The sequence below is a fragment of the Halichoerus grypus genome, chromosome 3 (assembly GCF_964656455.1).
Source record: "Halichoerus grypus chromosome 3, mHalGry1.hap1.1, whole genome shotgun sequence".
NCBI classification, from domain to species: Eukaryota; Metazoa; Chordata; class Mammalia; order Carnivora; family Phocidae; genus Halichoerus; species Halichoerus grypus.
In genome coordinates, this window is record NC_135714.1 from 49,306,937 (window position 1) to 49,334,865 (window position 27,929).

At 34.2% G+C, this 27,929-nt stretch overlaps 1 protein-coding gene across 25 annotated transcripts in view; it reads left to right on the top strand.

Moving 5' to 3' along the window:
- ADGRL3 (adhesion G protein-coupled receptor L3) overlaps positions 1-27,929 on the top strand; it is an 829,369-nt gene that overhangs the window by 707,978 nt on the left and 93,462 nt on the right. For all 25 annotated transcript variants that reach the window (XM_078068714.1, XM_078068715.1, XM_078068719.1 and 22 more), the window contains 3 exons: positions 10,704-10,913; positions 13,888-14,108; positions 27,194-27,260. In XM_078068714.1, the coding sequence (XP_077924840.1) occupies positions 10,704-10,913; positions 13,888-14,108; positions 27,194-27,260 (498 nt within the window). The remainder of the gene's footprint in view (positions 1-10,703; positions 10,914-13,887; positions 14,109-27,193; positions 27,261-27,929) is intronic.

Sequence of the window (27,929 nt, forward strand, 5' to 3'; positions counted from 1 at the left end):
AGGGTGATCGACTTTTTAGAGAGCTCAATGAGAAACAGCACTACCAGATCAAAAATATACTTAATATTTAATAAGTAATTATACACATGTGTTATTACTGCTTACCTGTGACAATTAATAGTGTTTAATACTAATTAATAGTAGGGCTAATAGTGTGAGAAACTATAGAAACATTTTCTAAATGTGTCTTTCTGTCCTCTGATATTACAAATCTTTTATTTGTAATAAAATATTTAATGTATTTAAATTTGGTGGCTATATCATTGCATATTTTTCAGATATATAAATGTGAGACTTAAAAAAGTTAGTACAATAATTACACAGATATGACTTATATTTAAAAGAAATAGCTATAAAATGTTTCTTTCTGTTTGTCTTTTTCTGTCTTTTTTTAGAGAATTAAAAGTGAATATAGTCAAAAGTAAAATTCTCTTTGACCTATAGTTCTGCTTTTACCAAGCCCACATTACATAGATTCCTAGTGTCAATCCAATGTGATGACATCAAACTAAATATCTTCTCAACAAAAATGTTGAGGATAGGGGTGCCTGGCTGGCTGAATTGGTAGAGCATGCAACTCTTGATTTGTGGTTGTGAGTTCAAGCCCCACATTGGGTGTAGAGATTATTTAAAAATAAAACCTTAAAAAAAATGTTAAGTATAGAATACAAAGGATTTTACTTAATGTCATTACCTAATAGGTTTTTAGACTTGTAGGAATTAGTTCCCATCTCTCCAAATATGCCCCTCCACTTTGTATCTAGAGACTTATTTGGTAGATCAGCTTTTTATTAGTCAGTTCTTTTGCATCTGTGAATTCATCATTATAGGTTGTCCATGTCCAAAATATTCATCATTTTTAAACACTTCCAAGCACACTGGTTGTTAACATAAAGTAGAACACTATCAAGGATAATGGTTTTAAAGCACTGAGGTAATTTCACTTTATGATTTCAAGATTGGATTCCAAATAAGTCACAGTTTTAGTAAAGAAATGAGACAGTCCTGTTTAACTTGATTGCCTTTGGTAGTGACATTTTCTTTGAAAATAGTCTTAAATCCCCCCAAAATAAGTCATGTTTTTCTCTGTATGAGATTTTGTCCTAATCTACACAGAACTTCATGCAACTCAGGTGAAATCAGTTTACCTTTTCTAGGTTCCTTATAGCTTTTTCAGAGTACATCAGTTTTGGAAAAACATCATAAAAATTTCTCTTACTATAAACTTTTTCTTCATTTTCATCTGTCATATATTTCAAAATTAGGGAAAGACAGTCTTTTTGTCCCGCACTTTGAAAAGAGGATTTTATAGAAGACCAGTATTTTCACATCTTCTCTATGACCAGGAGCAATGATATCCATCTTGTAAGACATGTCTCAGAGATTGTCTCCTTACCTTTAGAAAGTTAAAACAAAAACAAAAACAAAAAAAACTCTGCACATTTTGAGGAAACTGAAAAGTGACCAAAAGGTTCATTATAAAGCTTCATTGTCACTTGTAAGCAAACCACATCTCCTTTTAGCTGCCTTGTGTACAAGGTATATAGGACATTTAATAGGTAAGAACTGTTTATTTTCTTTTCTAAAAAGTTTATAGGCTAAATGGAATTTTCCAAAATTTACATTTGCACTGTCTGTTGAATATGCACATAGATGAGCAAAGTCTATTTTATGCCTAAACAAGGTTTCAACAGTCTTTTGTTTATGTCTTCTGAAGTTTCATTAAAATTTTTATAGAAATCAAGAAAATGATTTCAACTCCATGCTTCAAATTAAAATACCTAAGAGATAGGGGAAACATTTTTTGTTGCCAAGATTCAATACATCATTTGATATCCTATAGAAAGTATGATTATTAATAAAATCTGACGGACTGAGCCCTACACTATGAAGGGCCAAAACCCATGGCTATCAAAATTTTCCTTTTTGTTTATCCACAGCACATTTATTTGCAATCTCCAAATCAGGAAAAGTAATTTTCCTTAGGTACATAGAAAAATCAAGGGAACAAAACAACAATGAATGTTTATTCTTATGGTATACTCCAGTGCATTCAATGACTGTTAATTTCAACTGAGTATTAGTGTCTTTTTTGGGGGGGGAGGAATTTTTTTAAAAAAACCTTTTGATTTTACAAAAACTTACCTGTCTCTTCCCAAACTTGTGAGAATCAGCCTCCATATGCACATTCATACAACCTTCTCTTTCATGTGTATGTGTGGTCCCAAATTCATTTCTGCATATTGTTCAGAATGTTCTGTCTTGGTTATCTCTCTAATCTGGTTTCATGAATTCTTCCATGTGTCTTTAAAATAGCATAGTTGTTTAGCCCTTTTTAGTATTGTCATACATATTATATTAGGGTCATTCTCAGTTTCATCAATGAATTGTTAGAAACATGGTCACAGTAATTACAATGTTAAAAATTGAAGTAGTGCTATCTTGATACAAGGCACAAAAATTAACCCAAAGTCATAGAGGAAGACATGATCCCAAGCACTAAAGCTGTATCACTCAGAGGGATGCAGCAATGGATGATCCAATACTGGGAAGTGCAAATCATGGATGCCAACATCAAGAGTCGGGGTGAAAAACAGCAGAAGTTACTAAAGAAAGTAGCTAATCAATGCTACATCCATTTAACACTACAGATAGTAGAGCTTCTAACCTCTGATTTTTAGGCTGTCATTCAGATTTGTACTTTTCTTCCAAATTTCTGAAGCATCTCTGATGGCTGGGATCCTTTTATGTCTTGGGGAGGGCTTTCCAAGGATTCAAAAACATAGTACTAAAACTAGGATAGTCCTGAGTAAACCTAAACAGTTAGTTACACTCCCACCAATCCTAGCCCTACTGCATACTAGTTGAATCATCTGGGATAAATTACTTACTCAATGTGCTTCAGTTTCTTCATCTATAAACTAGAGATAATAATATCACATCGTAATGTTTTGTATGATTAGATATCCTAATAAAATAAGCACTTCCAATAGAATATTAAATTTTTAAGTTATATTTTATCTATTATTATCATCATCACCTTACTTAACTCAGAAATACTAAGGATGGAACTTTGTCTGCCTAGCTTCTTTTCCTACCCTCACCCCAGATACTCCTAAAATCTTCTTATTTACTGCTCGATCATTTCATTCCTTTAAGAAGTTCTAACTGATCACTAAACAGTTTTTGGTTTATCAATTTTAATCTACCCTTTTTAACCTATTACTGTGTTTAACTCTCAACTCCAGTAAGCTACTTAGTTCCTACATTTTCTACTATTTCCTTTTCTGTTTCCTTCTTTATGATAGTTGTAAGTTTGGCTCACCAAATATGGTGAGATTTTATTTATTTATTATTATTATTTTATTTTATATTTTTAGAATGGGAGAGAAAGGGGGGAGGGGCAGAGGGAGAGAGAGAGAATCTTAATCAGTCTCCACACCCAACCAGAGCCCAAGGAGGAAGGGGGGGGCTTGATCTTACAGCCCTGAGATCATGACCTGAGCCAAAACCAAGAATGAGACACTTAACTGACTGAGCCACCCAGGCACCCCATATTTTGTTTATTTAATTCAAAGCAAGAAACTTTCAAATAACTTAGAGTGTGCTATGCTGTTTTGAACCCAGGGAGATTTGCTGAATAAGTTCTATTGAATCCAAAGGACAGTTGGTTTTGGATGTTTTTGTGCCCTCTTACTTGCTAGTGTTTCTCTTTTAGCAATTAAAGCCTGAAAATGTTTAGATTTTTTCTTTAATGTAATACAAACTTGAAAATTTTTTGCTAAGTTTTTGGTTAATTTACTGTAAAAATTCTAAGAAATGCAGTTATATTGCTCTTCTCGCTGGGTTATTCAACTTTGACCTTCATCCTGTTCTGTAACAAAATCCTAATTTCCTGAGTCCATTGAGCCCTTTATTTTCTCAAACATTTGCAGAGTGAACTTTGTGTCTGATGACCTGGTTCCCAAGAGTTAGAGCAATGCTAGGAACTGATTTACAGAGTTTATACAACATTTATCAGAAAATAGTCTTTTGTAACCCTACTGACTTATGTGATACATTAGTAGCAAGGCAAGTGCTCATATGTTTGCAAAAAAGAAAGAAAACTTATTTTAGCTATGTTACAAATGTTTTAGAACGAGATATGTTTAAGAGGCAATTTAAAATTCATGTTATTATGCTTTAACAAATCTGACTGAACATTTAAGTATACACATTATTATGCAGAAAGTAAAACAGGTTATTGATAATTACTGGCCCACATTTAATAATTACTATAGGGTGATTTTCATGTAGTGTCTGGAAAATGCAACTTTCTAAAATTTTGAAAAAAGAAAAAACATCTAGAGGGTTTCAAAATTAATTCATATAGTTTGTGCCCCATCTGGAAACACTTATGCAGTTAAAGTGAAAACCATTTCAAATCTGTTTCTCCATCTTGTTTGTTGACTTGCCTTTTGGACAATAAAGTTAGAAACATCAAGATTTCCACAAAAGGTCTTAGTGTACTCGGATTGAATTATTATAAATCATAAGACAAAAGTCACATTTCCCTTTTCTGTAAATTTGTATTTAGTTTCATTAAATGTACCTATTTGTATATTTGAGTGTTTTACATTGACAGAGTAGCTTTCACAAAACATCATTGTTTAAGACATTTTTATTTCCCAAATATGACACTCACCCTTTTTTGGTATTTGAGTTACTCAGCAAGCTATCCATAGTGATAGGACAAAGCAAATTCACAGAGACAAACGGAAAAGGGAAAATCAGAAACTTTCCATAGGTTTTACAAAATATTTGGCATTTCAGATATGAATAGAAACTTCATAGAAAGCCTGAAAAATAACTATTGTTTTTAATAAAAATTTCTTTGTAGAGAGGATAGAATCATTTCATTTCCCAAAAGTATCTTCTTTCCAGATATCGTTTTGGGAATCACTCTGTCATTCTGCTTGAAGATTTTCTCTCACACCTCACCATCTTCTCTTTAGAAGTTAATCTCCTTGAAGTTTTTGATTTTTTGTATTTAAAAAAAATTTTTTTATGAGTTTGCAAGCCATTCTTTCCAACAAATCATACTAGTTTATGAATGGTACACCCTCGGGGGGAAAATATTAGGTATATATCTTCTGTTGCTACTTTGTCTTTTTGTTATAACTGAAGGAAGAATATAAAGGTGAAATTAAGCCCCTTTATCTTTTATTATTCAAAAGTCATAAACACATTTGTACGGTAATGAATGTAGAATTCAAGTTCTAAAATTAAAATCTGGTTCCTTTGGACGATGTAGGAATTTTGTGACCTTAATTCGTCAGTAACACAAATATTATTAGTTAACATAACTAAATTGGCAATGTTATCAAGTGGACTTAGGTAATTCATCAGTTAGTTGGAATAATGTTTTGTGTCCTTAGTTAACATAATATTAACATTTATTTTTGTTATGGTTATTATTTTTCTGATCCATCCCTTATCATTTTTATAAACTTTTGATTATTTATATGAAAGTAGCTGCCAAACAAGGAAATAATCCAGACTGTTTTCAGATTTTTTTTAAAGATTTTATTTATTTATTTGACAGAGAGAGAGCACAATGGGGAGGGGCAGAAGGAGAGGCAGAAGCAGACTCTCTGCTGAGCCAGGAGCCCAAAATGGGGCTCCATCCCAGGGCCCTGAGATCATGACCTGAGCCAAAGGCAGATGCTTAATGACTGAGCCACCCAGGTGCCCCTGTTTTCAAATTAAAAAAGGAAATAAGAAACATTGACCTTGTGTAAGAATTACATAAAAGATCCCACATTTCTCAAAACAATCAATCAAACAAAAAAAATTGACTTTCTCACTTTCATATATATATATTTTTTGCTTTCATATATATTATCTTAATTACTTATCATAAGAATCTGAAGCCTTATTTTATCTCTACGTGTATGAGGCTTTTGATACTCAAAAGGTTAAGTAGTTTGTTCAAGGTAATAATTGTGAAATTGGACTGACAAGGTTAAATCCATGCCTTTAAAAGGACTCTATGATTTACTCCTGAAGTCTTCTTCCATGCATAGTTTGGTCTCCATTGTCATAATTGTTTAACAGCTTGACATTTCGACATATCTTAAGATATTATGGTGTAACAACTTTCTCATTCTCCAGCTCTAATTTTATCTTTTACTTAAGATCTTAGAGTAGGTGATTTAAGAACCCGAGATTTAAGAGTCCCAAAGATTGTGTAATGGGCAGCATGATACAACTTTTAGGTTATAATTGAAATCCATTCTAGAAGGTGGGGATAATTTAAGAGAGATTCATTTATTTAGTCAACACATTAATTGTGCATCCACTCTATGGTAGACAATTTTGTAGGACCTGCGGATACATTGGTGATCAGAAGAGATAAAACAACTTATTCTCTTGGAATGTACCCTCTAGTGGGGGATACAGACAATCAACAAGCAACATTAACAAAATATATAGTGTAGATTAAGTGCTGATGAGAAAAATAATGCAAGGAAAGTAATAGAGAAAAAGAACAGGGAAAAGGTGTTCGCAATTTTTTAAATATGGTGACTCAAAAAAATGCTCTGTGAGAAGGTGACATTTGAATGAGGGACTGAAGGAGAGTAGCAAGTAAGCCATGCAGCTATCTTTTGAAAGGGCATTCCAGGCCAAAGGAACATCAAAGGCAAAGCCTCTGAGACTAGAATGTCTTCAGCATATTCACAGAATGGAGCAGGCCAACTAGGTGGAATGAACTGAATGAAGGAGAGAATAGGAAATGATATCACAGATATGCAGATGTTACAGTGCCTTGTAGACCCTTGAAAGACTTTGGTTTTTACTTTCTTTTTTTTTTAATTAACATATAATGTATTATTTGTTTCAGGGGTACAGGTCTGTGATTCATCAGTCTTATATAATACCCAGTGCTCATTACAACACATACCCTTCCCAATGTCCATCACTCAGTTACCCCATTCCCCCTCCCCCATTCCCTCCATCATCCTTCAGTTTGTTTCCTAAGATTAAGAGTCTCTTATGGTTTGTCTCTCTCTGGTTTCATCTTGTTTCATTTTTTCCTCTCTTCCCCTATGATCCTAAGTCAATCAGAGAAAGACAATTATCATATGATCTCACTGATAATGTGGAATTTAAGAAACAAGGGGAAGAGTGGTTTTTACTTTCATTGAAATGGAAAACATTGGATGCCTTTCATCAATGAGTCATATTACCTGAATTATATTTAAAAAGAATTTCTCTGCCCTGTTGAATATAGAGGGAAGGGGGGCAAGGGTCAAAGTGGGAAGATCAGTTAGGAGGCTATTAAAAAATGGGTGGCTCCAACCAATTTGGTGTAGTTGAGGTGATGAGCAACTGCCAGATTTAGAAGACAGGGCCTACAAGATTTCCTCAGGGATTCTTAATGAAAGAGAAGAATCAATATGACTCCTAAGTTTTTGGCAAGAATACCTCAAAGAGTGAAGTTGTTGTTTATTGAAATGGAATAACAGAGGGAAGAGAAGTTTTACTGGATGGTAGAGGGAGAAACAGGATATGATGAGGGGCTTATATAATATTTGATACCTTTTTTAACATCCAGTGGAGATTAAATGAATGCAGAGCTATACTGACATAGAGAATTCAGCTCTAAGGCATTTGGTCTAAGCAGAGGGGATTATTGCCATCATTCAAAAAGAAATATTTCTTAAGCATCTTTTTGTGTCAAGCCCAGTACTAGGTGCTGGCATATAACATTAATAAGATATAAAATTAATAAGGCCCATAATGGTATATAGTACATATTGTAGGTGATTAAGTAATATAGTGCAGTGCTCACAAACGTAGAACTTTGGAAATAAGAATACGTGTGATCCGTTATCACATTGTTACAACCATACCTAAGAGTTTCATTCAACTGGTCATCCTCTTGAAGGGTTTTTGTTGTTGTTGGTGGTGGTGGTGGTGGTGGTGGTGTTTTTCATGGCTTGGCCTCCTGGAATTTCTGTTATGGTGCACTGTTATAAAGAGGGCTATTCTCACAGCTCTTTTTGGCATTTAATATCCATTGTTCTATTCCTTTCATCTTATTTATAAAATTCAAGTGTTGAGTTGTGTTTGAAGGGTGCTGCTCTCGCAGTATAGTACACACAAGGTAGTTGGTGCTGATGTTTTCTGAGCTAGACGGTAATACCCGAAAGGCGAATTAATCAGTAGACTTTTGTGTTCTGTCTTTGAGTGTAATGTACTTTTTGTACTGATGTTTTGACATCTGGTGTTCTTCTCTTAATAACTCTGCATGGGGTTTTTGAAGGACTTATGAAGGCACTGAGTAAAGTAAATACATTTCTAATAATGCAACTACCCAGACAAAGGCAGGAATTTTTTGGTTTCTTCTTTTCTTTCTTTCTTTCTTTCTTTCTTTTTTTTTTTTTTGTTAGTGTTTTAGTTCTTTAGGATACATTTGAGAATGTGTTATACCTGCCATTTTTCCCATTATAGAAGACTGCTGTGCTGAACATTGGTGCTTGATACTCAATCACAGCATCTTTCCTTTGAGTCAAAGAAGAGAGCAAATAGCCCTCTGTTCAGGGAACCAGGTAGCACTAACCACTTTCCACTCTCAAACAGTAAAAGTAATTTAAGGTATCTGAGACCCAACACGACTTTAGTAATGTCCCCTGGAGAACAAAGCAGTTATAGCGAAATTTCATGTAGTTTTCTTTCATGATTTGAGCTCCTTCCGAGAAATATATCTAGAGTTATGCAGGAATATTTCAGAACTGTTTCACTGACAGTGTTCTAGCAGAGTTCTTTATCAAATAACTGTGAAGACTTACCTGGCGATTTGAGAAGACCTATGATTTAGGTTACAGCATAGTGACTGGCTTGTAAGAATTTCCATATTCAGAATAATCTTTGTATGAGTTTTGTATAAAGCAGAAAAGTATGAAGTTTGAATAAAAACAAACAACACTAGAAAACCTGGATATTTATGTATTTTTTTTTTAAAGATTTTATTTATTCATTTGACAGAGATAGATACAGCGAGAGAGGAAACACAAGCAGGGGGAGTGGGAGAGGGAGAAGCAGGCTTCCCTCAGAACGAGGAGCCTGATGCGGGGTTCGATCCCAGGACCCTGGGATCATGACCTGAGCCGAAGGCAGACGCTTAACGACTGAGCCACCCAGGCACCCCTGGATATTTATGTATTTTTAAAGTGAGCTAACAGTGTGGAAGACAATTAAATGTAGTAATTTCCATCCTAAAATAAAAATCAGTGTGTATGATCTACACAGCTGAAAAAGATGTCAATTAGAAACACATTGCTTTGTTTTCAACTAAAAAATTCCCCATGCTTATGTTACACTTTTACTACTTAAGCATATATCCATAAAAATCAATGTCATTGTTTTGTGTTTTTTAAAATTTTGTATAAATGACATTATACCATATAGGTCCTTTGCCACTTACACTTTTAAAAAATCTAATACTAGGTTTTTGAGAAGTATCCATGTTTGTGACTATAAATTTAGATCACTGCTTTTCTATTACTCTTCAGAATATCATTTCTATAAATCAACCATTATTTATTTGTTCCCCTACTTATGGAAATTAGGTCTTCAGGGCTTTTCAAGAAACCTACAAAGAAAAGAAGCATTGATAGTCATAGACAGTTTCTCAACTGTGCTCCAACATCTTGGCATACTGATATGTTGGGCCACTATAAATTCTAATGCTTCACAGAAGTGGTTTTGGGTAGAGGCAAACTACCATAGGGAAGGAATAGAGTTTGGAATCTTAGAACAAGGACAGAAATGAGATAGTACACAGAACAAGGTACATGAAAGGAATGGAACTCACAGGACTATTTTAACAGAGCCCCCCAAAAATCCAGTTTTAGTACAGAAGCTTTTATGAGCTTTTTCTTTTTATTAGCCCTATCTGTTTTATGCTGCTATCGGGGATAGTAATACTGAATGCTTATTTTCCATCTGTGTATAACAGGCTCTATTCATGCAAAACCCTTCAAAGATCAAACTTCCTGATCTCCTTAAGCCATTCAATATGAATATAAATCCAGTGAATATCCTCATTCTTTTAGATCTTCCACTAAATAAATGGTATGCATATGTGGCTGTTCATCAGAATTAACTGGGAATCTTTATAAAAATGCATACTTTTATGAACTCAACCTTGGAAATTCTGATAAAGAACTTAAATGACAGAACAATTGTATTTTTTTATTAAAAAGTCCCTTGGTAATTTAAAAAGCATTTTAGTTGAGACACCACTTCCCTAAGTGTATAACTTAATTTTTTAGAGTATTCCTTAGTGCAAGTTGTCAAAAAAAAAAATAGCCTATAAAAGTGATATGAGTTGAAAAAATAAAGCTTTTTCCTGAAATCGTAGGCCAGAATTATGTTGATTTGCTTCAACTATTTGTATCCTGAAAATACATATAACCAAGAAAAGTGCAAACACTATTGTTATCCCTGAATATCAAACTGATTTACACCTCAGGGAGAATATTAAATGCTTTACCTATGACCTAGAAAACCCAAATAATTAAATTATCTTATTCACTGTGTGTGCATAGGATATGTAGTACATTATGAAAATCACGCTCGGTGAATCCAGGTCCTCATAAGACTTCACAATTTGTTATGCATAATTGCAACTTATGGCTTTTCTGTTGTATTTCCAGCACAGTGATGCAGTCCATGACCTTCTTCTGGATGTGATCACGTGGGTTGGAATTTTGCTGTCACTTGTTTGTCTCCTGATTTGCATCTTCACATTTTGCTTTTTCCGCGGGCTCCAGAGTGACCGTAATACCATCCATAAGAACCTCTGCATCAGCCTTTTTGTAGCTGAACTGCTCTTCCTGATCGGGATCAACCGAACTGACCAACCAGTAAGCAACTTACACTGATAATAGGAAAAAATGTCTCCATTTCCAGCTTTCCAGTACTTGAAATATTCTTGTTTGAAAGTACCCTCTCTTCCAGTTGTCTAAGATAGTTATTAATTTTCAGATCTTGTTCCATTTTCCCTTTTTTTTTAACCCCATTATTGTAAAGAAGCAGTGAATGTTAGGGATGTATGACTGTCTATTTCTTGAGAAATTCTGTTCATAACCTTGCCTTTCTCAAGAACCGTGTCTCCTCATTAGTTTGTGTGTGTGTGTTTTGTTTTGTTTTTAAGATTTTATTTATTTGAGAGAGAGAGAACAGCAAGGGAGGGAACACAAGCAGGGGGAGTGGGAGAGGGAGAAGCAGGCTTCCCGCCGAGCAGAGAACCCGATGCGGGGCTCAATCCCAGGACGCTGGGATCATGACCTGAGCCGAAGGCAGACGCTTAACGACTGAGCCACCCAGGTGCCCCATGTTTTGCTTTGCTTTTATCAGAACAGAATATTGAGGAAAGTTAAGTAAAATCATTTGGGGAATGGAAAGGTGTCTTTCCTAATATATATAACTGTCATTTTTCAAAGTTTATCACAGGCTTTTTTTTTTAAAGTCTATTTATTTTTTTAGTAATCTCTATACTCAAAGTGGGGCTCAAACCCATGACCCCAAGATCAAGAGTTGCATGCTTTTCCTACTTAGCCAGCCAGGTTCCCTATCATATACTTAAAAAAAAAAAAAAAAAACAGTTTATATCATATTTAGAACATCTAAAGTGAGTTTTTTGAATTGACATATTTGGAAAATAGTTCAAACGATAGGTCATTTTTAGAATTTATAAACTCTTCCCAAATTTTGTTTGACACATTATATTTGCACAAGTTCTGTTTACATCTATAATGTCAGCTTTGTACTTTACTACAAACTATGTTTAGTCATATCAGAAAATAAAGAAGAGGAGGAACGGAAGGAAGTAGGGGAAGAAAGGCAGGAAAAGAGGCAGCACTAACCAACTGCTTTTGGTAAAACCAAACAGAAAATATGAGTAACAGATAGTATCTAATTACTCAACAGACTCTACGCCTACTTATACTTTTTGTGAGGCCCGCTCTATTGACTTAAGATTCATAGTCCATGGTCGGTCTCATGACTAAAACTATAATTGAAAAGAAAACTTCCATTTTTTAGAAGACATGTAGGCATAATAAATAATTCATTCACTTAATGCTGTTCTCTGGTATGTGTCCATAAGTATGGAGTACTTTACAATAAAAATGCAGTTGGATTCATGTTTGTGATTACACATTCATGATTAATGGCTGTAAAGGGTACAATTATGGTGATTATACTTTTAATTGGTTATCATATACAAATGTGACAGCTTTTCCCATAAATGCATACATATGAATAAGCAATCAAAGAGCACATTTCTTTTCCCAAAAAAGTAAAGCCTTCTGATAACAAAAATTAATAGTTGAAGTTCTAACTCTAAAAAACAAGAAATGGAAAACTGTGTTATTTTCCAAGAAGAAATCATTTCATTCTCTTGTTAACCTGCAATTCAAAAGCTGTGTGATTTCTTTTCATTTAGAAACCGTATTCTTACTTTTGTTTCCTGATATACATATGGTATGATAAATTTTACCACATGTTTCGTACTGCACAAAACTAACTTCTGACAAGTAGCATAGAGAACAAAGATTGATATGAAAGGTTGGAGTAGAGTGCATCTTAGCTCAACTTGTCTTTCTTTTTGTTCCTGGATAGGTGTCCTCTTCCTGACTCTTAGGTGGTGGTTAGGCTCTGCTTTCTCTCTAGCCTGCTGACATTGGACATTCTCATCTCCCTTCATTGTCATCTCTCCCACTCAAGGAAACTGACCTGCCCTTTGTCTCTTTCTCAAGGATCACACTCATCATTGAATCCATTATAATCTGATAATGTCTATAAATTTGTTGCCCTTTTCTAGTAGGAGATACAGATTTTAGTTAGGATTTCTTTTTTTTTAAGATTTACTTATTTAGTTGAGAGAGAGAGAGCGTGCACATGGGGGGGCGGGTAAAGGCAGAGGGAGAGGGAGAGATCCTAAGCAGACTCCATGCTGAGCATGGAGACCCACCAGGCTTGATCCTACAATCCCCGAGACCACGACCTGAGCTGAAACCAAGAGTCAGAAGCCTAACTGACTGCTCCACCCACACGCCCCTAGGATTTCTTAAATAAAAAATAATGACCCCCACTTCCCCCCAAGGAGTGAGAATTTCAGAACTGACATAAGAAAATTAATATATGGTCAGATGAAACTTGTAGTGCCTTAGAGAATATGCCAAATTAAGGACAGGCTGCCTTTTTTGACCAAGCTTGTCTAGCGCAACATTTCTTACAATAACAGAAAAATGAGAGAAAGAAAGCACTCTGGAACATTTTATTTTATTTTATTTTATTTTAACCAGACCTACTTTTATACTTTGCAGCATGAACTTCCCAATGCCATCTTAAATCCTTTCTGAAATCAGGCAGGGAAGAAGTAAACCAGCAAATAGTAATAACGAAGTAATGACCCCATCACAAAATACTGTAATTATTACATTTTTTAACTTTAAGAGCTTTTATTCTCCTTGGTTTTAATGTTTCTTTTTCATTTACAGTTGAATAACTTAATGATAGAACACACATGATTATGGCCAAGAAAAATAATGCATGAGATACTGTTTTTAAAACTTTAGACTAATTTCTGTAATAAGAAAAAATTAATAAAAAATAATAATGTTTCCTTATTATCATCCTATGCTGTCATCTCTAAGCTATTATTAATAAAATGTTAAATGTGGTTTTAATATCTGAATTGTAAGAATCTTGTCTAGATTATTCTTTTGCAGACCTCTTATGTTACCGCAGTCTTGATAAATGTTTATTTTGATGTTATGGTAGTTGAGAATATTTCGTTTGGTTGTTACTGGAGTCCTTTGTTCCCTTCCCTAGATTGCCTGTGCCGTTTTCGCTGCCCTCTTACATTTCTTCTTCCTGGCCGCCTTCACCTGGATGTTCCTGGAGGGAGTGCAGCTCTACATCATGCTGGTGGAGGTTTTCGAGAGCGAGCATTCCCGGAGGAAATACTTCTACCTAGTGGGCTACGGGATGCCCGCACTCATCGTGGCTGTGTCAGCCGCGGTAGACTATAGGAGTTACGGAACAGATAAAGTGTGAGTTTATCATTTCTTTTCTCTTTTTCCCTCTCTTTTGAAATCTAGTTGAAATAAATGCTTTGGATTTTCTTGGAAGCTAAGGTCTTTATAATACCTCCCAGCAAGAAATGATTGAACTGGAGAAGCAACTGGGGATAATTCAATTCATGGTTATACTTTTGTTATGATATAGAAAGAGAAGAAAAATCCTGAGATTCAGTAGGATGCTGTTTAAAACAGCTTAATTTTCCCACAGCTACATCAGAGCCTTGAGTAATTATAAGAAGATGAGTGCTTTAATATCTTTCAGAGCATTGAGACATTTGTCAAATGAAGAACTAGCTATGTCAGAAAGTGTGTATTCAGAGGACAGTGCAGTCCCTGATATTAATGGCTTCTCTTCTTCCTGACCTGTCAGTTCTAGTCACTGGAAAGAAATTTATATCATTAACAGAAAGAAAAACAATAGGAGCAGGGGCAGCTTGTTATTCCCCCTCCCCTTTTTTTCCTAGGTGGGTATTGGGTTGTAGTGATGAATGTTATTTTCACTATACACTCAGATTGGTGAAACATACATGAAGTGATGTCCAGCATACTGGAAAGGAATTCAGTGAAAAATATTTTTGTAATCCACATCAATATAACAGTTGGCATCCTGAGAATGAATGAAAGTTTCAATAGAAAAAGATTAGAAAGAAGACCAAGATAGAGTTCCGATGAATGCCCACATTTAGGACATAGTTTGAGGTGGGGAAATAAAAATAAGGACAGACAAGAGACTTAAAAGAGAATGAGAGCCTTAAAAGAGAATGAGAAGGCCATTTCAAGATGGTGTTTCAGAACACCATCTGCGGTGTTCTATATCAAAGATAATTCAAGTAGGATAAGCACTGAGGAAAAATTATTTGTCCTTTGCAACAATTATTCTGACAGTGCTGGAAGCAGAAGCCAAATTGGAAGTTTCAAAGAAATAAGTCAATAGCAAGAAAGTAGAGTCTTAAAGTATTACCTATACCCTGAAAAAGTTTGATTGAGAAATAGTGAAAAGATTAACTTGTGGTTACAGTAATGAAGAAGAATTTTTAAAAATGAAGTCCAAAAAATGTCTAGGGGTGGGAAGAATCAGTGTGATAGGAGGAGATTAACAGAGGGAAAATATCTTATGCCTCATTTGTATGTAATATATAGAGAGGCTGAATGAAAGTGAAAGGTCCTAAAGGGATAGAAAGGCATAAGATTATACATAAGATTAAGAAAACCTTGATTTGGGGTGCCTGGGTGGCTCAGTCGTTAAGCGTCTGCCTTCGGCTCAGGTCATGATCCCAGGGTCCTGGGATCGAGCCCCGCATCGGGCTCCCTGCTCCGCGGGAAGCCTGCTTCTCCTTCTCCCACTCCCCCTGCTTGTGTTCCCCCTCTCTCTCTCTGTCAAATAAATAAATAAAATCTTTAAAAATAAAAAAAAAAAAATAAAAAAATAAAAAAAAAAAAAAAAAAAAAGAAAACCTTGATTTAATACAGGAAGTGGCTTTGCAATTCACCTAGCCCAAGACATTAATTTTACAGATGAAAAAATTAAGGACCAGGTAAATTAATTGCCTTGCCCGTGGTTATAGAGCTAGATAGTGGCAGATGTGTGATAAAATAAATCAGATTTATTTCCACTAAACTAGGAATGGTTTTGGAAAAGTAAAATGACCCCTCTCTTCTGAGATGAGTGTGAAGGAAAGAACAGATAAGATGAATTTCAAAGTGGAACCACTTTTCCATCAAGTAGAAGAAGCTGACTTTTGCTGTGTGAGTAGGCGAGGTCACGTTGAGAGGACAGGAAATTTGAAAAGTCTTGAAATGAGCACTATGGAAAATGTGTTAAGGAGTCAATTAGACATTAATAAAAAGATTTCCAAGCAGTAGTGAAAGCTCAGATGAGGTTAGATAACATCAATTTGTACAAAAGTTAATAAGCCAAATTTCATGACTTTCCACCAGCAATCAGCAGCCTGAATATGCTGGCAATAAAGCAGCTCACTTCCCAGAAGAGAGGATTCATAAGGAGGGAAGACAAGCAGAAGCATTATTCGGAGCATAAAGTAGAATATGTGTTGGTTCAGAGGCACCAACAATACGGTTGAAAGAAGACCATCTCACTTCTGTTGAATTTTTCTTTCTTTTTTTTTTTAAAGATTTTTTATTTATTTGAGAGAGAGAGAATGAGAGAGAGCGAGTACATGAGAGGGGGGAGGGTCAGAGGGAGAAGCAGACTCCCCGCTGAGCAGGGAGCCCGATGCGGGACTCGATCCAGGGACTCCAGGATCATGACCTGAGCCGAAGGCAGTCGCTTAACCAACTGAGCCACCCAGGCGCCCGAATTTTTCTTTCTTTAGTACAGGAAAGGCTATAAAAGGCCATTTGTCTAAACATAACTAATAGTAATTATTTTTTAATCCAACCTTTATGAATTGTGGTCAAATCTGAGTTCATTTTGTGGATCCCAGTGACAACTTTGGAAAGAATTAGGATTAGATGAAAACATTAAAATGCTTGCTTCTAAGGACCTCTGAGGTGAGGGGAAATTAGGTAGATCAGACTTTTTTTAAAAAATAATACCTTTACTGATATAATTCACATACCATAAAATTCACTCTTTTAGAGTGTATACTTCAGTAGTTTTTAGTACATTCACAGTGTTATGCACCCATCACCACCACCTCATTTTAAAACCTTTTCATCACCTGAAAAAGAAACCCACTAGCAGTCATTCCCCTTAGGTCATAGGATTTTACATTTTAATTAATGCATATCCCTTCTAAGATATCAAATTGAGTGATATAGTGATTTGTGACCTTCTACTATTCAAATATTGTTCTTAAGAAATTCCATTTTGCTCTCTTGCAGCCCCTGATTTGCTTTTACATGTTGTTGTTTTTATCTTTTTAGATATTTGCAAATTTTCCTGTTCCTAAACTGACTCAAACTCACTTGCTTTGCGTTTTAATCATTTATTTTGAGACCAATGTCATTTTCTGGATAGTAGGGATCTATCTTTTCTTAGAATCAATAATATGTAAGTCTCTTGTGACTGTTCAAGCTTTGGCCATCATTGCTTTAATTTCCTGCACCAAAACTGAAGCTCTCATTTACTGACATTATTACTGTGTGGGAATAGAGGCTAATTTACTTCCCAGGCACCGTTTTAAAATAAGCCTTCATAATAGTTCAGTTCCACAATTATGATATTTCCCAACACAAAGAGCAGCAAAGCCGATATAGAGAAAAGGGAAGATAGATGAAAGAGGGAGAGAAAAGAATAAGGAACATTGCTTTAAAATTCTATCACAGGCAGACACAGAGTGTTTAGTGTCTCATTTGTACATTGTAAATAAATCGTCTGCAGAGGAACCTTCCAGAATACATGGGAAAAATGTTTAACTTCTACCAATTGGGAACACGTCCAATCCAGGGTCTGTTTTGCCCATTGAAGAAGCAGGTGTGGAAAAAGAAACATCATTCAGGCATTTGTATTTACTTGAGAAGCTGAAATGAACAGATCATGTTTTCCATCAGGAGTTTAATCAAGATATCTTCTCAAAGAAAAATATAAACAATGAATTTTTACACAACTCGAAGGATTTCTGCATGTAGAATTATATACCTTGTTCCTTATTATCAAATCTGTCTTTGTTGTTCTGGTTTCTATTACTATCGTCGATTGCTTTTATTTGACTGTCGATGGCATTCCTGACTGCCTGTTCATCTCATGACTTTTTCTCATGTAAATCTATCTCAAATTGTGCTGTTGTTTTTTTGTTTGTTTGTTTGCCAGTGTTACCTTCTTATACGCTACATTGATGTTTTTAATACAAATATATAAAGTCCACAGTCTTAAATAAACTGGAATTAGCCAGAATTCAGGGAGACACATATTTTCAGCCCTTTTCTGTAAATTCTTATTAAGCTCAATACAATGAATTTTTATGTCTCAGAAATTTATTTCACTTATTTTTGGAACTTTGTTATTAAATTTTTACTTCAGTTTCAACCACTCAGAGTACATCTAGAATAAACCATTGAATACATATTATACTAATCCAAATAATAATAAACATTCTTCCCTTTTCTTTCCTCTTAATGTATCTAATTATATTTTATTATACTGACAATGAGGTTTTATCGCTGAAACCTTTAACAACAGTAATAATAATAGCTTACAATTCTAAAAAGCAGAGATTCATATCAATGGTAGGAGATAAAATTAGAAATAAAATTAGTTTTGTAGGTTAGATAACTGTTATTTTGATACAGATAGTGGTAACTATCATATTCCATCTGACTGGTGGATTATGATGTGTTTTTCTATGAAATTTTAGGGTTGTTGAACTGATTATTATGTACAGAACACATACACACAAAGCACACATAATTTGATTTTGAGAAGTTGCTTAGTTTGCCATCAATTTGCAAGGCTTGTAAGAGAATTTTATTATTATTTTTTGATGTGTTTAATCAAATCTTTTTATCTGTACTGACATTATCTCGAGAATGTATTTAGAATTACATTTAGTCACAATAATTGGACATTTAAAAAATTAGATTAAAAGACCAGTACAATCATAAAAAAACAAACAAACAAAAAAAAAAACAACTCTCAGCTAGTGGACTGCAGTTCTAAACTGCACTGTTAACAATGGGCGTTTATTCAATTTTATCTCTGTTTTTTTTTATCTTCCCTTAGTCTCTCTTATACTCTTATTCATATGCACATTCAGTGAAGCCATCCAATAAATGATACTGTCAGAAGATAAAAGCTGGCATTGACTTAGCAATAATTTAAACATGGCTGATTTAGAAATTCTGTGCTAGATACTTTTATTTTATGACCTGAAACTAATTAGTTCATGTAAACTTTAATTACCTCAATATTATCAAAAAAATGCAAACCGTTTTAACAGTTAATTTTTATTTAAAGAGAACATCACATTTATAGTTTATACCGCTTTCCTCACAATCCAAGTATACAATGGAAAAAAGAGTGGTTAATGTGATGGGTAGATTGGAAAAGGAGTGGGAGCAGGTTCCAGAAGGAAGGAGGGCTCTGGAAAGGAGTGAAGCCTGAGGAATAGCCCAAGACTTAAAATATGGGCTTGAAAATTTGTAAGGGGTTTCCAAAAGATGTCAATTAGGTCATAAACAGTTATAATGAATCAGAACATCCTTGAGTACTAGAAGCATAACCAAGGTCTTAAAAATAATTGAAATCAAATTTTATGATCTGTAAATTATTGTAAGTCATCTATTAAGTCGTATTTGTCTCCCTAGCTCACTAGTTTAAGGACAACTCTAAAAGAGGTAGGATCTCCTCTGCTAGTTAAAAGCCATCCCCTGCCCCCACCCCCAGTTTCTTATTTTCACTTCATTATTCAACCAATATAATCATTTGGGTAGAAAAGTGATTATTGATTCTTTAACATACCAGATTATAGTATTATTCAAGAAAGAGCTGAGCCAAAGAACATTGAACCTGATGAGGGCACCTGGCTGGCTCAGTCAGTAGAGCATGAGACTCTTGATCTTGGGGCCATGAATTCCAGCCCCACATTGGGGGTGGAATTTACTTAAACAGACAAACAAACAAAACACATTGAACTTGATAGTATCTACAAGTTATATGCACAGCATGTTTATTTAGTATGTTTCACAATTTCGAAGCACTTCAACCCACTCACAGGAAATTATATATTAATTTGGAGTAGTTCTCCAAGCATATTATTATATGTTATAAAATATTCCCACTTATAACATTTCATTGATATGAAGCATCCACCTTACTGAACATGTAATTACCTTGATTTTAGGTTGACCAATGGGAAATAGGATAGATAATGAAGAAGTATTTTTCACTAACATATATCAAGACGATTATTCACTATGTGTGTGAGGAATACTGTGTGTCTATATGTTATTTTATTAAAGGCCAAGAGCATGATTTATGTGTATGTGTATTAGAGATTGACGGCTTATTGTGTCATCATTTCATCACTTGGGAACCCTATGATTGGGCATAAAATTATCATAATATATAAGAATTTGGGGTTGAGAATAATCTTTTCTGTTAAGGAGTTGGCCATACCAGAACTATTTAAGAGAACATCTGGATTGCTGTCCTGTTATTTACAAAATGTGGTTAAATGTTGGCCCTGAAGTTGAATGTTGGTCTTAAGTTCTTATTGGAACCAAAGAAATATGATAACTTCCACATCTAGACATCACTTTGTATCATAACTCCACCCACTAGAAGTTTACAGTAAAAAAAGACAGATAATAACATATGTTGATGAAGATGTGGACGAATTAGAATCCCCACATATTCCTAGTGGCAATGTAAAATTGTGTAGCTAGCTACTTTGGGAAACAGTATGACAGATATTCAAAATGCTAATCATAGTTATTATATGACCCAGTAATTCTAGGTATTTACCCAAGAAAAATGAAAATCTAGGTTCGTTCAAAAACTTGTATATGAGTGTTATTATTTATATTATCCAAAAAGTGGAAACACTTTCTCCAACATTTGATGAAAAGATAAACAAAATGTGGTATATCTGTATGATAGAACATTATTTGGAAATGAAAATGAATGAAGTATTGATGCATGCTACAGGATGATCATACCATAAAAACATCATGTTAAATGAAATAATCCAGTCATAAAACACTGTACATTGTATGATCCCATTTATATAAAACATCCAGAGCAGGTAGACCTTTAGAGAGAAAATTATAGTGGTTCCTAGGACTGGGGAGTGGGTAGGGAAGCCATTGTGAGTGAATTTGGTAGAGACAGTGAGGAGTGACTTTAGGTGGGTACAAGGTTTCATTTCGGTGCCATGAAAATATTCTAAAGTTAGATTGTGGTGATAATTTTACAACTTTTAAATAGACTAAAAACATCGAATTGTATATTTAAATGGATGATTTATAATATATTATATTGCAATAAAGCTGCTTAAAAATACTAAAATTTTTACTAACTTACCAAGAGATGACTTTATATTTTAAAAGATTGAATATTTTTACTTGAGACATGTTTCAACAATCTATGCTTTCTGTACAGCATATAAATTTCTCATCTACTCATTGAGAATTTATAAATTTCAGCAAAACTAGAACTTTCATTTATTCTGTAACTCATTGTTTTCTTTGAGAAACACATAGTAGCGCCAGGAACTTCGGAGTCAGGTAGACTAGGATAAAATTTGGCTCAACTAATTATCAGTCATGTGGCTATGGGCAAGTCACTTAGTTTTCCTGAGTTTCATTTTCCAATCTATAATGTGGCAGTTATTATGTAAACACCTTGCAAAACTATTACAAAGTTTGAGAATATGTATTTTTGCGTATGTGAGTAAATACATATGTATATATGTCTGTGCATATGTATGTATATATATTTAAGCAAGCATATGTATAAAGTCTCTGGCATATATAAACATTTATTAAATTAGAACTATTATTATTATTGGTACTCTTATTTGGCTGATCCAAATGAAGGAGTACAAACTTTATGATTAGCAACATTGTTTTAGTTGTAAAATAAGTTGTATTAAAAGCATCCATTTATAGAGTTCTGTTTACAGTTCTTGTGCTGCTGCCTCTATTAATTTAAGCAACGTGGGACTGTGGGAATTATTCCAACATTTAGTATTAATAAATTAAAACAGATAGTGCTTTTCTAACCCTTGTAGTCCACCATAAAAAATGTAGGATGTATTTTGCTGAAGAAATAATGAAAAACTTAGTTTTTAAGAAAATAACATATTGGGGACATGAAGACAACATAACCTGCATTTTATGTATGAGATCTAGTTTTGAATTCTAAGATCCAAAACTGTAGCTGAACCACAAATGCTAGTCTTGACTACCACGGGTCACAATCCATTCCCGCATCGCTCTGCCAATATTTTTTCCAGTTCATGTACTTGCTCACAAAGTATTTCAAGATTAGATGCATGAGTGTGCTGTGATGAAAATGGCATTAAAAGAACCTAACAGACATATTACGCAGTAAGCTTAGAACTGGAGTTACTATGCCTGAAGTATATATTTGTCCCTTTTCCTCTTCTCTTCCTTTTTTTTTTTTGCCCCAGTTCTCTTTATTCCTTTTTTTCTCTCTCAATCTTCCCAGATATATGTAGTAGAATTATAAAGAGATCTGCATATGTTACAGAGAAAAAAAAGATTATATATTATATAAACACTCATAAACAACCTGATATAATTAAGCCTTGTAAATTTTATGGTCTAATAGTAGCCAAAGATTGTTTACAGGCTACATTGAATACTCACCAAGGATGGCTCCATCTGAGATTTAGGGTCCTGTAGAAAATGAAGCAAACACCATTGTGAACTTATGTTATTTCAAAAAACTGGTGAATAGTCAGATGTCTACTTTGATAAGAGCGAATTAAATAGGCGACAAAAATACAATGTCCCAAAGCATTTTAATGACACTATATTAAACATGCTAACTTAGAATAAGAAACTACACTCTGGTAATGTTACTGTCATCTAAAAGCTTTGTAAAACATAGGTTTTAAATGGCATTTATTTATGTTGGGTAATTGGTTTACCATTTTTCTAAATACAGAATCATACATTTTTAAAATGACTGATGAAAATAAAGTGGTGAGTAATTTAATAGTAGAAGAGAATAAGCTTTAGAAGTACGGTTTTCGGTTGTCCTGTTTTGAGAAATTAAGTTGTTTCATTATTTTATTTTTCTCTTTTCTGAGTAAACATGAATGTGGTACTTGCTGGATTGGTAACAGATATTTTTGAGGAAGACTGATCCAGATATCAGCATGTTATTATTTAATATGCAATAATGTTTCTTAGATTTTGGAAGACAATAATTCTGGAAGAGAATAATATGTCCTTCTGGATTAGCACCAGTTCTTTTTTCTTTAAGATTTTATTTATTTATTTTACAGAGAGAGAGAGAACAAGCAGGGGGAGCAGCAGAGGGAGAGGGAGAAGCAGGCTCCCCGTTGAGCAGGGAGCCCGATGCCAGGGAGTAAATACATATGTATCCCCCAAGAACCTGGGATCACGACCTGAGCCGAAGACGGACGCTTAACCGACTGAGCCACCCAGGCACCCCTCACCAGTTCTTTAGAATATTAAATTAATGTCGTAAGACTTTATCAAATATATAACATTATATGTTGCTTTTACGATTTGAAAAAAAATGCTACAAAAAGAGAATTTTTGTGACATCTTTGTATTTAGGCAGATGAGAAAAAAAAGTCAAGCCTTATGATATATGACAAGTACTCCTTTGAATTCCGAAATATGTCTGGTCTTTTAAGATTTTTCAGTATTACTTCAAATAAGCATGTAGTAAGGTTAGAAAGTACTTGTTTTTCAACTGCAAGTCATCTCTTTTGTTACAGTACTGCTATAAACATACTTTATAAATTATATTCATATGACTTTCATTAAAAAAAGAAATTGACATATCTTAAATATTAACAAGAATGGTATATTAAAATTAATGATCTCACAAATTAAATGTTGCTTAGTGGATAAAGGCAATTTTCAGATAAATTATATTCTTCAATAGCAGGTCTGTCTGGCCATTTGCAAGCTGGACTTTACTGGGCTTAGTGTAATAAGTTGTTCTCTAGCATTTGTCTCCTCTTAACTAGTACATTTTCACTATATCCAACTGACATTGAATGGCCTAGACTTCTAGAATACCATGATGTGGGATATATATGCCCAAGCATATAATGAACACCCCACATAATATTCTGCTTTACCTTCAAGCCAGGGTGAATTCTTCCAACATTGGCACAGGGAACTCATGGCAGGAATCATGCAAACTTTTAAGGTAGTTAATGAGAAAGAGAGGAACTATAGAAAGCTCTGAGAAAGCCAGCATGTGGCCAAAAACAACAGCAGGTATGGCCATATGGCAATCGAATTAGAAAAGGGATTTTGCCACACTGCCTTCCAGAAGATAGTCAAGCCCAGGCAGCTCTCATGAAGGGATGATTTACTCGGTACATTTTAAGTGTTTCATATTGCCTCTTACACTGTTCAATTCCAAAGGGAATTTAAATCTATTATACCAAATAGATATTGAAGCGTTTTCTTAAAAAATAAAAAAAATAATAACTTCTAAAGTAATTTCAGTTCCACATTTAAAGATCACTGTGCCAAAAGCATGTTTATTTCCAACTAAGCATTTGCTGAAACTGTTTTCAAAAAAGTAAAGCTTTGTAAGGCTAAAATTTAATAACATTATTTTATTTTAAGGTGAGATTATTTAACATTTTAAAATCCCCTACCTAGTCTAAGGTACTCTGTAATAATATAATTTAAATTATTTGTATAAGAAGCACTTAACCTGTAGAATAACATTTTTCAGAAGAAGCACATTTTCCTTTAAAAAGAATTTGCTGAAAATGTGTTTTACTTCTCAGATTAGCTCTTAAAAACTTGTTTGACCTACAAAGGAACAGGGGCTATACTAGGAACAGTCATTTTAAAATTTATTATTAGTATTCTATCATGTTATAATTTCAGCAGAATTCTTGGAGTGTGTGTGTGTGTGTTTGCATGCACACGCATGTGTGTTTAATCTGGTAAAATGTCCATGCTTTGTCTTTTATTGTTCTTATCTTGAGGGAAAATACTGTCTTTGTTGAGAACAAGAGAGACTCACGAACATTCCCCTGCTCTGGTCTTCCCCCCTCCACACATACACACACCTTTATTAGGATGATAACAAGCTAGCCTATTGTCAGCATGAAGATAATGTTCATATTTCAAACTTGAATTTTCTAATTTGTTTCTGCTTATTGGCAGCACCATACTTTTATTATCCATGACCACATTTTTGGAACAGACCAATGAGAAGATAACTACTCAAACTAGTAGCTAATAGTTTAAGTATGGATTTCTTCCCTAATAACACTTTTTCAAATAGGATTATTATGTTTATCTTGAATAAAATCATCTATGTAAAAAATGTGAACTTGTAATCAGTTTCTTTTTGGAGTACAAATATTATATTTCTATTGAAATTAGTTTGCGTATACTCAGGAGAAGAAAGTCAGATTTTGTTGTTTTAAAATTGTTTTTTTTCAGGATATATGGTTATTTTTGTTTTGCCTAAGAATCTAGATTTTAACCTTTTTTAAAAAAATTAAGTTACAGAAAAGAAAAAGAAAAACATAATAAACATCACTGCCTCTATCACTCAGATGTTAAGCTATTGCATTTTGGCATGTTGCTTCCAGTAATTATTAAAATAAAACATATAGTTAAGCCCTTTCAATTTTAGTTTTAGTTTTAGTCCCTTTCAATTAAAAAAAATTACATATGTGTATCTATCAATAATATGAGTATTATTTTAAATACACAGCTTGAACAGCTATGAATGCTGACCCCCATGCAGTCCAAAAATCTCCATTTAACTTTGGATCCCCAGCCAAAACTTAACTACTAATAGCTTACCATTGATCAGACAGAAGCATTACCAATAATATCAAAGGTTGATTAGCATATATTTTGTATGTTATATATAATATATACTGTGTCCTTACACTAAAATAAGCTAGAGAAAACAAAATATTATTAGGAAAATCCGGGTCATCTGAGTGGCTCAGTCTGTCAAGCGTCTGCCTTTGGCTCAGGTCGTGATCCGGGGGTCCTGGGATAGAGCCTTGTGTCGTTGGGCTCCTTGCTCAGTGGGGAGCCTGCTTCTCACTCTCCCTCTGCCCACTCCCTCGTGCTCTCTCTCTCTCTCACTCTTCTCTCTCTCTCAAATAAGTAAATCAAATCTTTAAAAAAAAAGAAAAGAAAAAATCCTAAGGAAGAGAAAATATACTTCCCGTACTGTACTGTATTTATTGGGAAAAAACCCACATATAAGTGTACCCATACCGTTCAAACCCGTGTGGTTCAAAGGTATAGGGCATAGATGCTTCATGTTACTTTTTCACTAACTTTGTTATCGTGATCTATCCTATTGACATATAAAAATCCACCTCCTCCCTTTTAACTGTTTTACAACATTTCATCATATGAAAACATTTTATTGACCCATTCCTCTACTGATGGACATTGATAAGTTCCTTTCTTCATAGCGTCTCTGGTATTCCATTCATTCTGAGGTTTAAGTAACGTTTTCATAATAATCAAGAGGTATTTACATACTTCGGATTCGCAGTTTTAGGCCACTTAGCAAAACCACTCTTGACGATTTTCCACTGGAGATGTTTTCTTTTTACTTATGCCTCAAATATAGCAAAATGGCAAATAATTCAAGATATGAGTTTTAACATCAAATGTGATTTGTTCAAAATTTACATTAATCTTGTTCATAACTAGTCACTTCCATTTTGTCTTCCTGTCATCCTGAAGAATGAAAATGTAATTTCCCAGAGGCTTTAAGAATTGGGGGACTATTAAATGTAACTGAAATTAAGTGATTAATAATTTACTTTTGGGTCATGAATCAACTTCACGGGATGCTCAGGATCATTTGCAATCCTGGAAGCACTGGGAGTAACAATGCACTTTGTTAAGACTCAAGAACTCTCAAAGGTTGGCTGCCCAACCTAATTAAACTTCAATCTTCTGATACCAAATTTATTTCTTCTTTGTACTGAATTTCCTCAGATCTTCTTGACAGGAAAATGTCACTTTGCCTGACAGCTGATAGACAGGTTATGTAGCACATATAATTGGAGAGAAAAGGATAGCTTAAAGCTACTCGATTTAATGGCTGTGTGTATGGCTTTTTCTCTCTTTTCCTTTTTTTTTTCCTAAGGTTTCTATGACAGACACAAAAGGCCTTAGCAAATAGGCCTAGTGCCATTTTTTCCTTGCTTCCTCCAGGGGTAATTATCTTACTCCATCAATAGTGCTGTCAGAAATTGGGCACATAATTCAGCATTTAAATGAACAAGCAATGTAATATTTCCTGTCTCCCAGTGGAATGCTTTGCAGTTCACATTCTTCTCTGTCACTCGTTCACTCTTGATGTATGTCCCACAGCCAGTCCTTGAATGCTTTCTCTCCCTTGTGTCTCATTGCAGATGTTGGCTCCGACTTGATACCTACTTCATTTGGAGCTTTATAGGACCAGCGACCTTGATAATTATGGTAAGAACTCCTCATTAACTCTGTGTTTCCCAGGTCAAGAACTAAAACTTCCGCCATCCTTGCATTGACTACCTTTGATTCACATAGATTATTTTGGGCAAAGCATCTACTTATCTGACCCTATATAACTCAAGCAATGAGACACTCATTCTAGTCTACTTTTATATTGTAAAATACTTAATCAAAAATGTTGCCGAAGAAAACAGCCCGATCTCACAAAAGCCATTTGGTTCTGTAGGTTTTTAAACAGTGATGATTTCAAGTTTCACAACAATATATTTCCTTTCTTTTTCATTTGGATAATTTGAATTATGAATGGAATCGGAAATTGGAAATGCGGCACTATACCTTACTATTCCTTCCAGTTTTGTTTTTTATAAACATCTCAAAAACTTTAAAATCCAAAAGCATTTCACTTGAGAATGGCACAAATTAGTTAAGCAAACATTCTGGACCCATACTTCCTTTTGTATTTTTAGATGCATAATGTCTTGATTATTTCACATATGAATTACTTATCCTAATATTGGTATTATTATTTATGTACTCATTGCTTTATAATACAAAATTGTTCTCCATTTTTTAAAATAAAATGGCCTCTTGATTTTGAATAAGATATAGGTCTACAATTCACTATCTGAAATCCCTTGAAGCAGGTATATTTTAGAA